The following is a 14,281-nucleotide window of genomic DNA, read 5'->3' as shown; positions in this document are numbered from 1 at the left end:
GATCGTTAGCACCGTGAACGATCGCCACACGGAAGTTCTTCGAACCCCAACAACAATTAGCAATAACCACCTGATCCGAGGAGTGGATGATGCTTGTCTGAACAGTAGGGTGAGTCAGCAACCAAATATTCGAGCGACGAGGACCTCTACAATTCTGGTGGCGAGGGATCATATTAATAGATCTCCAAAAATGCGGGCGAACTTTATGAAATCTAGTTTTAGGTTCGATTAACCCCAAAATGATCGGAGAAAATGAACGACAATGTTCCTTAAGAAGACGTTTAGACTCGTCCGTCAAGCCACGGACGTTCCAAACGAGGAAATTCATTAAATTAGAATTTCAATCTGGGCTGGGATTCTCCCAGCTCCGCTTCCTTATCCCAACGTTTATTCACCACGTTATCCATTGTTTGTAAACAATCATCCTTGCTATAATCAACAATATAGTCACGCGGATTGTGACCTGCTTCAACCGATTTCCGAAGCCGATTTTTAATACTTTCTTGCTGCATCATAAGGGCCATGTTATGATTCCTCGCTGCTTGGTCTTGCTTAGAGGGCCTGCCCCGACCTCGTTTCGGGAGGTCTTGCCCCTCGGTTATACTTTGCCTAAGGCGCTGAACTTTCATCTCATTCTCCAGAGCAATAACTTTCACTTCCTTTTGAGCTGTTGTCTCCACTCCAGTCTGATCTTGCTCGTTATTTTTTTGGTCCTTCGACAAACTCAAGTTTAGGGCTTGATTTCTGTTGTCAACAGAATCCCCCATCCTCACCTTTCTGTGACCCAAAAAATCAGCACTCTCCAAGCTTTCCATCATCACCGCCTGATCTGCCTCCTGATCCTGAGATTTATGCTGTTCGTGAGTCTTAATCTGCTGCTCCATCTGAGGAGTTTCCGAAAGCCCAAGCTTGCTATTCGCTGGTGATCCCATTTCCGTTTCCCTCTGATCCACCCTGTTTGCCTGTGGCATGCCGTTGCTCTCATCACAATCTTTGCCTGGAGCCTCTTCGAAGTCAGTCGTCTCCACACCATCCAAAACGTTGAATCTGTTATCATTCGACGTACTCGAGTTCATGCACAGAGTTTGCAGCAAATTCAGCCCAGAAGGCTGCTGCTGTTGGTCCTCCATCTCACCATCGGACACCACAATGGTAGAATCCCTTGCATCCAAACATTTATCCAGTGAAGGATTATTCAATTTTCCAACCACTTGCCATTCCGGTTCTTTTGGTTTCTCCACCTTCTCAGACTGTTTTGCCTCCTTTTTTCCTTTCCGACATTTATCCACCGCATGCCCCGTAATCCTGCATCTCGTGCAAAAAAGAGGAAAATATTCATAGCTAAATTCAATATTAAAAACATAATCCCCACCATCAATCGACATCTTTTCCGGGAGAGGTTGAGCAGGATCGATTTCCACCAGAATACGGGCAAAATGCGCGACATCATCATCAATAGAGTTTCCATCGATTTTCAGCGGTTGTCCAAGCCAATGACCTATGCTAGAGAGAACTTCGGGATGCCAGAATTCCACAGGTAGGTAATAGATTCTGACCCATACTTGAGCCAAAGAGGATGATTCCTTGTAAGGATTGAAAAACCGAACCCAGTCACGGAGCCTCAAAGATCCCGCGGAGAGGTCCCAAATGAGATGAGCTTTGGCAATCGCTTTATCCTCCTTAGAGTGAAATTTCAAAGTATAATACCCCTTTCCCATTGGCATTAAATGCCATGCATTCTTGATCGCCCAGAGAGACTGGAGTTCCGCTTTAAGCTCACGAGTAGTACGAGGTTTCTCACCTTTGTTCATCATAAATCTGCCTATGAGAGCGAACTGGTATTTAGATGCTTGAAAATTTTGAATCTCCTTTGGGACTTTGAGAATACCCATCTCGCCCTGGCGAAACGGCCGAAGGGCCTGGAACTTGTGTGCCGGGAGGTCCGCCTTTTTGGCGCGTTGAGGCGCGGTCACATTCGCGTAGGAAGCAGCAGGAGCCGAAATCTCGACAGCCTTTGTACCAGAGGGGCCAGCAGTCGTAGGGTTAGCAGCCATCAAAGTTTGCTTGTTGTCCAAGGCAGAAGCTTCAGCGGATTTGCTTCTGTCATGATTCACAGCAGGAGGAACCGAGTTACGTTGGAAGTTGGTTGACACCGGAGGAAGGTTGAGGGCGCCTCTGTCCACCGAGGGAGGCGGTAGATCAGGCAACATGATCGGAAAACGGAAAATCAGCGGCGGGCTAGGGATAGGGCTAGGGTTAGGTTTTTTGGAGAGGAAAACGTCATGCTTTTTCTTTTAAAAGTAACCGACAATATAATAATAATAATAATAATAATAATAATAATAATAATAATAATAATAATAATAATAATAATAATAATAATAATAATAATAATAATAATAATAATAATAATAATAATCAAAGTTCTAAAAAGACTTTGATTCCAAATATAATTCGAATGAAAGTGTTTTATTTGAAATATTATTTAGATTTTTTTTATTAAAATCGTGAATTGAATATATTCTATTCGAATCAAATAGTGGGAAGTCAAATCGAATAGTAAGAATCAGTGTACGAATCGAATACGAATAATAAATAAGATTCGAATAATATTCGAATATGCAATTATTTTTATGAATATTAATCGAACCCAATGATATTTGATTCGATTCGATTCGATTCATTAACATCCCTAGCTGAAAATGGTTCATATTTTATATTTTAAAATATGCAATAAATTTAGCAATGGATGTATTAATTTTTACAGCAAATAATTTTAATGGTTCTCATGTTCTTACAAAAATTGTAGCTCTCACTAAAACCACACTATATAATATCCAAGGCAAAATCTGCATAGGGGTATAATCGAAATATATTTTTCGAATATTAAAAAAAAATAAGATGATCTCAAAACAGACATGTTTTACATGCATATAATTTCACACAAAAATGCATAAAGTCTCACACAAAAATGCATTAAATTGTACAAAAAATGCATTTCATTTATTACAAATCTGGTATTTTCGCTACCCCCCCCCCCCCACCACCCCTAATCCACACACACCACCCCCCAAAAATTTACATATTTTACATGCACATAATTTCACACAAAAATGTATAAAGTTTCACATAAAAATGCATTAAATTGTAGAAAAATTCATTTCATTCTTACAAATCTAGTATTTTCGCCATTCCTCCCCACACCCCCCCCCCCCCCCCAAGATAAAAAATAAAAAAAAAAAATTTCAAAACTTTTTAATTTTTTTTTATACGAAAATGCATAACTTTTCACACAAAAAATGTATTAAATTGTACAAAAAATGCATTTTATTTTTACAAATCTGGTATTTTCGTCACCCCACCAAACACCACCTGCCACCCCCCACACCACCCCCCACCCCTTCCCAAGACAATATATTTTTAATTTTTTTCATTTTAAAAAAAAAATTAACCGCTGACCCACCCCCAATCCCAGGCCCTCCCACCCTCCCCCGAGGTCTCTTTTTAAAAAAATGAAAAAAAAATGTTTGTGGGGGTGGGGAGTGGTGGCAAAAATACTAGAATTTGTAAAAATGAAGTGCATTTTTCTGCGAAATTTTATGCATTTTTGTGTAAAAAGTTATACATTTTCGTAAAAAAAAGTAATTAAAAAAATTTAAAAATTAATTGTCTTGGAGGGGGAGGGGTGGGGTGGCGAAAATACCAAAATTTGTAAAAATGAAATGCATTTTTGTGTGAAAAGTGATGCATTTTCATAAAAAAAAATTAAAAAGTTTTAAAAAATATAAGAAAAAAAATTTGGGGACGGGGGCGGGGGGGGGGGGATAGGTTTGGGAAGTGGCGAAAATACCATATTTTTAAAAATGAAATGCATTTTTGTATAATTTAATGAATTTTTATGTGAAACTTTATACATTTTTGTATAAATTTATATGCATGTTTTAATATGTCTGTTTTGAGAAAATCTAAAAAAATAATTTTTTTAATATCCGATTTTTGTTTTTCGATTTTATCCCTGTACAGATTTTGCCTTGGAAGCTCATTGCCACGTGTCACAATTTTGATGCATCTCATGTCCAAAATGTGTGATCAAGATTGGGTACTACGTACTAACTAAATGGTAGTACGGGAACCAAACCCTATATATATATATAAATGGTAGTATGCGCGCTATGGATAATATTGTCAATAGTCGCTGGTCAGAAATGGATGATTATCCTGAGTTTAAATATTGATTTGGTGTTTTTGTTAGTCTACGATCTCTTTTTGAGTTCGTGCCCTTAGTCTGCTCTTTGTGCTTTCAAGGGATGCTTCTTTTTCTTTTTCTTTTATATTAAACTTCATTTTAATAATAATATATGTTGGGTCTCCTGAGGGTTGAAAGGACAAGTGTATGGGGGGGAATACACCTATAGGCTATTTTCGAAACAATGTTACTTAAAACCAACACCTTTATTCTGAAAGACAGTTTGACTACTTTGAATATGCATGCTTCAGTTGACAAGGGTGGCGACTGATACTGAAACAGAGGTTCAGTGGGTGACTTCAGTTAATTGAGCCGGTCAATTAACTTCCGTCCAAGTAAAGCTTCAGTCGTAAGTAAAACAGAGTAGAGTTACTCGTTCAACTGACTATCAAAAGATTGATCAGTTAAACCTATAACTCTAGCAGCGAAATATTAAACTTAGTAAAATAGCCTTTAAAGATTTTCTTCACAGAGAATCTCTTAGTTACTCTTTTCAGTTAGTCAGTATTAGAGAAACAGAGATATGCGCAAATACTGAATATAAAAACAAGGACACAAGGGATTTTTACGTGATTCGAAAAACAACGTTCCTACATCCACGGCCAGATGATTAGTTTGACAATCACTCACTAGTGCTTATGAGTGCACAACCAACCTGACTGCAATGCTTACGGGTGCACAGCAAACCTGAAAAACTGAAACAACAGTTCCAGCACCAACACATTGGGTTGGATTACTCTTTCTCCTCTTAGTGCGATAACACACACTAAGAACTCTAAGTCAGAACATTGGTCTGACTCGCTCTAACTTCAAACGCTTAACTCTAAACAAAGAGGGGTTTGAACTTATTTTCCAACTAGGATTACTTGAGAACAGGCTCTCGCGTAATCAAATTCTAGGCTTATGATGTTTATGAGATATATGCCTAGAAATCTAAGAGACTTTTGGTGATCAGAAGTTCTGATGACTTAAGCTTTGATAACTCTCTACTTCGATTTAATCTTTTGTGAAGGTTGAGCTTGAGTAGCAATTTCTACAGAGCTTTGGCTATGTAATTGAATCGGTCAAGATTTGCGGTTGATCCTCGGCGCTATTTATAGGTGGAATTCCGAATAGTTCCGTTGGAGAGAAGGTCTTCGAAATTCCTGCCATCGTGAGATGTTTTCACTTCATGGGCAGAGGTGGCAATCTTCGCAAGCTCATTCAACTTGAATTTAAATCGGAGTAGTCTTGGAGCTTGTTACTTCTGCAGCTTTACACGGAAAGAGGAAGTTTGGTCCTTGCAAGGATGGTAGTCAAATCCTCTGCATTTAATGCTCCGTACATGGCATTTAATGCTGCGTGTCTGATACTCCTTGGTTCAGTCGAGAGTAGAGAGGTTGTTGGCACTCTCACTTTGCTTCAGTTCTTCGATGACATGAATCATTTGAGTAGCTTTTGACTGGTACTTGCATTTAATATTCAGACAGGGAATGTCTCATGATGCTTCAGTCGGAATGACTTCAGTTGGGCAGTCTTTGTCTATCAGTCAGTAAGGCAGAAACCTATTCTAAGCACTTTAAACTCTAACACTTGAGTTCAACGAAAAAGACTAAGACTATAGAAAGGATCTAAGGGCAATGATATTTCATTCATTTTCCTACAATATATATATATATATATATATATATATATATATATATATATATATATATCTATAGGGAGGGCATATGGTAAAAGCAACTCTTAAAATAAAAAAATACAAACCAGCAAAAATGTATGAATTTTACATAGAACGCGTATGAATTCGTTGTATATAGATATGAATTGCGAAAAATAAATTACTTACTTATGGGATTCGAACTCAAGATCATGAATTCATCCAACAAGGTGATGAATCAATCGTAGATCCTAATGATATAAGTGCTGAAAATGGTTCCTATTTTATATTTTAATATGTATTTAAAGATATATATATATATATATATATATATATATAAACCATTTTCAGCACTAATATCGTCAAGATCTAAGGGTGATTCACACACTTGTTGGATGAATTCATTTTCCTAAATTCAAATACAATAGGTAGCAAAATTTTTAATTTTCGCATATCAAACATTTACACAGAAAATTTATACATGTTCTAAATAAAATTCATACATTTACATACGATTTCTATTAGATTAAATCTCAACTGTTATATTATGGGTAGATCAATGGTGTAAATCTATTTCTATTTTATAATGTAAGAGTTATTTTTGTCATACCTCTCCCATATATATATATATATATATATATATATGTGGTTGCGTTTAATGAAGAACACGAACACACCCACATTCATCAAATTATACTTAATTTTTGGGGGTTCTGGGGTTCGACCCCCTATATGTTCAACAAAAAAATTCGTTGAACATGGTATAAATAAATGTTGACCGTTAGATTAGATAAGATCAACGGTTGATATTTGTTCTCCGTTCTTTGAATATTTAGTGTACTCCATTGAGCACCCACCTATATATATATGAATTAGATCATGTAGTACCCAAGTCTTAGGCAGTATGTAATACCTAATCTGGACCACAAATTTTGTCCATGTAGCGCACCAAGATTGTGTCACGTGGCAGAGGCTTCCAAGGCAAACTCCGTACTGGGGTAAAACTGGAAGAAGAAAAAAATTGATTTTTTTTAGATTTTCTAAAAACATATATATTTTACATGCATATAATTTCACACAAAAAATGCATTAAATTGTACAAAAAATATAGTTTACTTTCCACAAAGCAGGTATTTTTCGCCAACCACCCCACCTCCCAAATCATTTTTTTTAATTGTTTTTGCATAACATTGCACAAAAAAAATTGTACAATGCATTTTTTGTACAATGAAATGCATTTGTGTGTGTACTGTTATTCATTTTTGTGTGAAACTTAATGCATGAAAAATATATTTTCCTAGAAAATCTAAAAAAAAAATGGCCGGGGTTTGGGGTGGGGTGGGTCAGGGCAATTAAAGCAAATTTGCTTAAAAGTGCAATGCATTTTTTGTACAACTTAATGCATTTGTGTGTGTACTATTATGCATTTTTTATGTGAAACTTTATGCATAAAAAATATATTTTCCCAGAAAATCTAAAAACATATATAAAATAAAATATTTTCAATTTTTTTCATATCTGAAAATTATATTTCAATTTTACCATTGTGCGGTTTTTTGTATTGGAAGGTTTTAGAAGCTCTTTGCTACGTGTCACAATCTCGATGCGCTATGTACAAAATGTGTGGTCTAAATTGGGTATCATGTACTACCAAAGGACACGGTACTGCAGGAACCAACCCTATATATATATAGGGAGAGGTTCAAATAAGAACCACTAAATAAAATTATAACGGAGAACAATTTTAAACCATTCGATCATCAAGATCTACTGTGGATGCATCATCTTGGTGGATGAATGCAGATCCTGGGTTCGAATCCTGAAGGAAGCAAAATTTTTATTATATTCGGATGCATTAAATTTAATAGTGAATGCATTAATTTATATAGCAGATGCATTGATTTTAATGGTTCTTACGTTCTTACGATAAGTGTGGTTCTCATTATAACCGCACCCTATATATATATATATATATATATATATATATATATATATTATTAAATAAAGCTATTGATAACACTCATGTTTCCATGGTTTTTATTGTTCATATGATGTTAATTTTATAGGAAATTGAGTGTTTGATGATTGTTTTGTGCTTAAATTGCTTTATCATGTGAAATATGTTACTTGCTTGAACTTTGATGATTTTTACAGAAATATGGAGTTCGAATTTGGATTGTTGGTCTTAATGAAAGTTGTAGTTCGTCTCGATACGAGTTCGTGAGCGCAAACGGTTTGTAAATCCAAGTTCGGACGAGGAAGATATGGCTGAAACAAGAAAGTCGCGCGCAGCAGTGAATAGTACCCGACGGGAATTTCCGAATTTTCGGGATTTTGCGGGATTTTCGGATTTTATCAGTATTTTCGAGCTCCGTACTGTATTTATCCCCTGTGCCTATATATAGGTCTTCTTTTGACCTATTCAGGGTTCCCAGTTTTAGTTTTTCAGTCCCCAACTTTTATTTTTCAATTTCATAGCTTTAGAATTTATTGCTTTCCAGTTTTTACTGCTTGGATCAAGATTGAAGATTCAAGCTGCTACAATCGTTCTTATTCAGTTTTTATATAATTTAGTTCTTCCAATTGCTTTCTTCTTAATTAAGTTTATGCTTTCTTTTATTATGTCTGGCTAGTTTCCTTTAGCTGATTCTAGGGTTTGTAAATAGTTGATAGAATTTATGTGATTTATTTGTTAATACCTATTTACCTTCCAGTTTATGATTCATAATTCCTGGTCCTTAATTTCTTGTTGATTATCTGGTCAATAATTTGCATGTGTAGCTATTCGGTTTGAGACCTAGCGGAGATAACTGTTTAGCGGATTCAGAAATGTATGATATGATCTTAACCTTGAGAACTAGCGGAGATAGGTGGATTATAGGGAGGTATTCTTATGAGCTATTGGAAGTTAGTAGATTTTCTTGAGACCTAGCGGAGATAGAGAATTTACTAATCTACGATCGTTGCTGCTCTAGCGAGAGTGATTGATTAATTAAGTGATCTTTCATCATAACTGGATTAAAATTGGTTAATAGGATTAATAGATTTATTATGTGGATTTAGTTAATGAAGTTACTACCCTAGGATCAGCTGTCTTTATTATTTGATTTTTCTAAGTGATTTTATTTGTTGCTTTTTAAGTTTAGTTTTAATTAAACCTTCTTCATAATCGTTTGTCTGTCTACTGTTATAGTCTGTTTAGGGGATAGCTAAAGTTATTTTGTTGTGTCAGTCCCTGTGGATACGATACTCGGTTACTGATTATTTGCTACAATTGCACCGTGTTAGTTGCGGTATTTGTTGCTAAGAAATTAGTGATAAACTTTTTTGAAAGCACAGAAAAGCAGACTAAGGGCCGAGCCTTATTAAAACCTCTTCAAGGGAAACCCGTGATGGAAAAATCTTGAAAAGGAAAAAGAGTGCTCGTCTAAACGAAAAGCAAAAAAACGCAATAGAAACATGCCGTGAAAGGGAAAGAGACCATCTTGAGAACTCCGGCCTAACCATCTCCCTTAGATAGCCTCGGGTTTGGCTGACAAAACAGAACAAAAACCTCGACCTCAAATACCAAAAATCAGGGACAGTCAAACCCAAAACAAAACACCAAATAAATTAAGCTCAAAAATATTATACTAGTTTGAAGGATTATGTATACCACCTCATACCAAACAACATATTATATTTTACTGATATTTTAATGCATTCAACCAAATATGATATTAATATGACATATAGTAAAAGACATCCAATTAAATATATCACACATTGTCTCATACCAAACCCTTATACGTGGGGAATGCTTATCTTTTTAATGGCATGACATCATATCTTTTTAAACAGGGTTATTGGCGCCTAAATATATGAACTTTGGGCTCATTTGATTTTTCCCATAATTTTAAAAATTGTCAAAAAATTTACGAACTTTGATTTATTTTATTTTTTCTCATAAAAATATACAAACTTATACATTATTATAATTTTCTATAATTTAAATTTAAGTTAAAATTGAATCTGACATGGCGTCAATGTGACATAACTCTAATCAAAATACGTCGTTTTGATTGAAATGAATAACCTAACTTGTGACGTATATCCATGAAGTAGTTACGAAATATATTTTAAAAATTATAAAAATATATTCATGTCACCCACTTGTCCTTCATCTATCTTATCAAATGAAGAACCTAGTTGTGAAGTACATCTCCATGATTACGAAATGCATTTAAAAAAAAAAAAAATCATATCACTCACTTCTCCTTCTTCTCTCTTATTAAATGAAGGACCTAGCTTGTGACCTACATCCACGGAGTAAAGCAACGTCATTTTAATTAGAGTTGTGTCACGTCGACGTTATTTTAGATTCAATTTTGACTGATATTAAATTATGGAAAAATTATAATAATGTTTAAATTTATCTAGTTTTTTTTTTACAGTTTTCAAAGTTCATGAAAAAAAAATGAGCCAAAGTTCGTGTATTTTTTGAATAATTTTCAACATTCGTGAAAAAAAAACTAAAATAGATCCAAAGTTGTTTATTTAGGCGTTAATAACCTTTTAATAATTTATTGTGGCAATTCAATGAGTAACATCAATTTTTTGGAGTTGAAAAATAAAATATAAGATATAACTGAAACAAAATTTAAATTAATACTTTCAATCACTAAACATATAATCGTATTAAAATAATTTGAGATTTAAAATAATATTTAGCGTAAAATTATTCATAACATTGATGGTATGTTCATTCTCAATTTAATGATTACAATTTTGAATAAGTTATCAAACATTTGAATAAGTTGCCAAACGGTTCTCTTAAAATGTAAATGAGCAATTTAGTTAATAAATCCCACGAACAATCAATCAATATTATAAAGAAGGTAGAATGTAATCTCAATGTAAATCATTCCTCTAAAAATAAAGATATCAACAAAAGCCCAGAACAGATTACACAGAACATTAGGACTCTAGGTAACAGAGGAACATTGCGACAAAATTCATAATCATAGAAAATATGGGGCAATACAAGCTTAAATATACAAGATTACTTAGATAAACAGGATGGATGCAAACATTAAGCACGAGATTCATACAAGTTCAAAATCTAAGAAATTAATTTACCTAAGCATTAGAACTTTATACAAGTTTCTTGAGCATCCACTTAAAGCTCCATTTACCTTTGCGCTTGACATATTTTTGCGATATATTCTTGGCCAATCTCGTCACAATAAGGCCTAACAAAGCCATCAAAAAATTTATCGTCTGTAGATATAGAAAGTGTTGAAAGAGTAGGCCACTTTTCAATGAGATTCCTACTTTCCAGAAGTCTTAGAATTTGCATCCGAAGCTCAAGCCTCTTCTCAATGCTGCACATAAGTGCCACTGGATAAGTGACAATATTGGATATATTGTACTTCTTTGTAGTAAGCAAAAATTCTATTTTATTCTTCATTGTCTTTGCAGATGCTGAATACACATTAGGTTGCTTCCTAAACATTGTGAATATGTCAACATCAGAAAATCCCAAATTACGGAGAGTTTCCAACTTGACATCCCACATCCCTTCACTCGTAGAAGAGAAAACTCCGAGAGCGTGGATAAAACCAGTCGAAGTCCGAGAGATCCCATATTCCACGGCCCTGTCTACAGATTTCCTCATAATATCCGGCCTGACTAAGAAACATCTCGGCCGAGTGTAGAGGAATTGAAGGATACGCTCCATTGGTATACTACAACTCTTCAAGATTTCCACATTTGGCATTAAGGTTTTCTCCAAATCGGACCTCAAAAACCACGCACATTTTTTCAAAAGTCTGGCCACCTCCTCATTGGATCCCAGCAAGGCCTTTAGCATCGATAAGGAAGGAATGATCTTGCTGGCCATACATGAATGCAAAATCACTTGATAACTGGAAATTATCTTGGCAATCTCCTCGGAAGAAAGCCCCAAGTCTTGGAATACCTTGAATCTGGATTCCAAACTTTTAATAGTAAATCCTAGAATCCGAGGATTATATATGACGAGTTTCTGCAGCTGAGTAGTCGTAAAGCTATTCTCTTTGAGGAATGAGAGTACTGAATCAGCTCTTTTGGGGCTTCTAAATTTAGGTAAGCGCGATGAAGCAAGTGCAGCCAATTCAGGAGAAAATTGGTGTTTATGGAGCAGCATATCGTAAATTTCAGGGGAAGGGATTATTAGTCTTTTGGCTCTCGCAGTCGAAAAAAAGTGGATTGAGAGAACATTGGGGTTGCAGATAAATGAATTAGGGCTCAAACATAAACAGGAAAGATTCCTGAGTGCCATTGCAATCATAGTGGAGAAAATTCGATAATACACGAGAAGAATCAATTGTGTCGGGATATGGAAATAACTTGCCTGCGAAATCGAACGATTCAAAGTTTCTCGATTGAGGGTTTCTCCACCATCGCCATGGCCATCTCCATCTCCGTTGTAGTGACTGAGGGAGGAAATATTACTTTCAATTTCTTTATTTTTTTAATGAAGGGTGATTTTATTCATGGCCCCCAATTCTCTCCATACAACCTCCTACATTAAAATAATAAATATTATTGAATGTACTATTATACTCTTGTAGAGTCAAATTCATGAACCGTTTGCATGAACTTAAAGTTTATAGTGTGTAGCCCCCTTCTACAATTTCAGTCACTACATCGCGACCAGCTTTGGCAGCGGCACTGACCACACCTCTCAATCCCTCTTTCTACAGTCACCACAATTCCTTATAGAATTGATCAACTATTTGCGGTGATTAATTCTCCAATAATCAAAGTATCAATTCAAAGAAGTTCTGTCGTTGTTTTGTGAATTTCAAAGTATTAATTCTTCAATAAAGTAAATCAAGAAATTGGTTTACGTGAAAACTCATATGAAAGATTCTTCCATGAGTTGGAAATTTTCAAAGGGAATTTCAGCATCAATTTTTTCTTCATTTAATTTATACACCTAAAAGCCTTTTGAATTTTTTTTTTTTTTGATCAGTAAAATTAAATTTTTATTGAGATGAAAAGCAAGGCACAAGAGATGCCAATCAAAACAAGAATGAAAGATTGAAACCCTTTGAGCACCACATGGTGAAAGGGATTCTCAACTCCAAAACTTTATAAACCTCATTCCAACTCCAAAGTCTACCCTTGATCTGTAAAACAAGTCTCTCAATATCCCAAATCTTTCCTTGAAAACGACTCTCGTTTCTTTTTTCCCAAAGCGTCCAAACCGTTCCCACCCATAACGCATTTAGCAATCTTCTACCTTTCTTCTTTTTGGCAGCAGAGATGAAGGAAGTGTAGTGATGAAGAGTACCTCTAGGATTTTGTGATTTTCGTTTTCAGCAGCAGAGATGAAGGAAGTGTAGTGATTTTCCTAAAAGCCTTTTGAATTACGACAACCAATTTTGTGATTTTCGTTTTCAAATTATGTATTTCCATTCAATACATCAATTTGTTTATGCACAAATTGTAGATTTTTTCGATCAAATGCTCGTCAATTGTTCGAGACAACTATCATTTTTTGTTCCTCCGTCATGTACTTAAATTGATAATTATGGATATGTTCTTGCTTAAATATGAAGCTTTTAATTATCATTATCGGGGCAAAAAAATGATAGAGGTCGCATATGAAAGGTTTGATTATTAGTGTGGCGAGTTGGTAATGATATTGAGAGAATAAAAAGATAAGAGAAGCATGGCCTGCAAAAGACAGTTATTTTTAATAATATTTTTATTATTATTTTAAATTGGAGGCTATATAGAGAAAAATGCGGGCTATGTTTAAAATTACCCTTTACGAAGTGTCGAACATATATATTTGGGCCCATTCGATTTGTGTCAGTCCGTTAACCATTCTTTTTTTTTTTGAGAGGAAAACGACGAAATATCATTAAGAACAATCGGAAATAACAATATCTCGAAGCCAACTAGGATAGTCGGCCTTCCAGATCATGACATCAGAAAAAGAAAAGGAAATTTGAGCAAGCTCATGAGCTGCTCGGTTAGCTTCACGGCGCATGTGAAAGAAATCAACCACGGCGAACTGGCGAGCATGAGCGAAGGCTTCCCAAAGATCATCACACAAAGACTCCGACCCATGGTGAGAGTCGTTGAGAACATGGATAGCAAGGAGAGAATCCGAAAAAACAACCACCGGCCCACACTCATTCTCCAAACAGAAACCCACAGCAATCAGAAGAGCGTGTAACTCACCAATCAAAACAGTAGGAGAATAACCAATGGTTTGGCACCCAGCCGCCACCACCTGACCCTCAGAATCTCGAATCAGGAAGCCCACACCAATACGACGACCATTATTCTGATAGGCCACATCGACGTCAACTCGCAAAATGCCAATCGGGGGAGGGTACCAGTTTTTCGAGCCTTCCTTA

General features: G+C 35.5%; 1 protein-coding gene across 1 annotated transcript; it reads right to left on the bottom strand.

The window, feature by feature from the left end:
- Window positions 1–10,867: 10,867 nt before the first annotated feature.
- On the bottom strand, window positions 10,868–12,430 carry LOC131011339 (uncharacterized). Its single transcript, XM_057939125.1, has one exon. The coding sequence runs from the start codon at window positions 12,193–12,195 to the stop codon at window positions 11,056–11,058; it is 1,140 nt and encodes a 379-aa protein (XP_057795108.1). The 5' UTR covers window positions 12,196–12,430; the 3' UTR covers window positions 10,868–11,055.
- Between the last annotated feature and the right edge of the window lie 1,851 nt (window positions 12,431–14,281).

This window comes from Salvia miltiorrhiza, chromosome 2 (assembly GCF_028751815.1).
Source record: "Salvia miltiorrhiza cultivar Shanhuang (shh) chromosome 2, IMPLAD_Smil_shh, whole genome shotgun sequence".
Classification (NCBI taxonomy): Eukaryota; Viridiplantae; Streptophyta; class Magnoliopsida; order Lamiales; family Lamiaceae; genus Salvia; species Salvia miltiorrhiza.
This window is presented reverse-complemented; position numbering and strand designations above follow the sequence as displayed.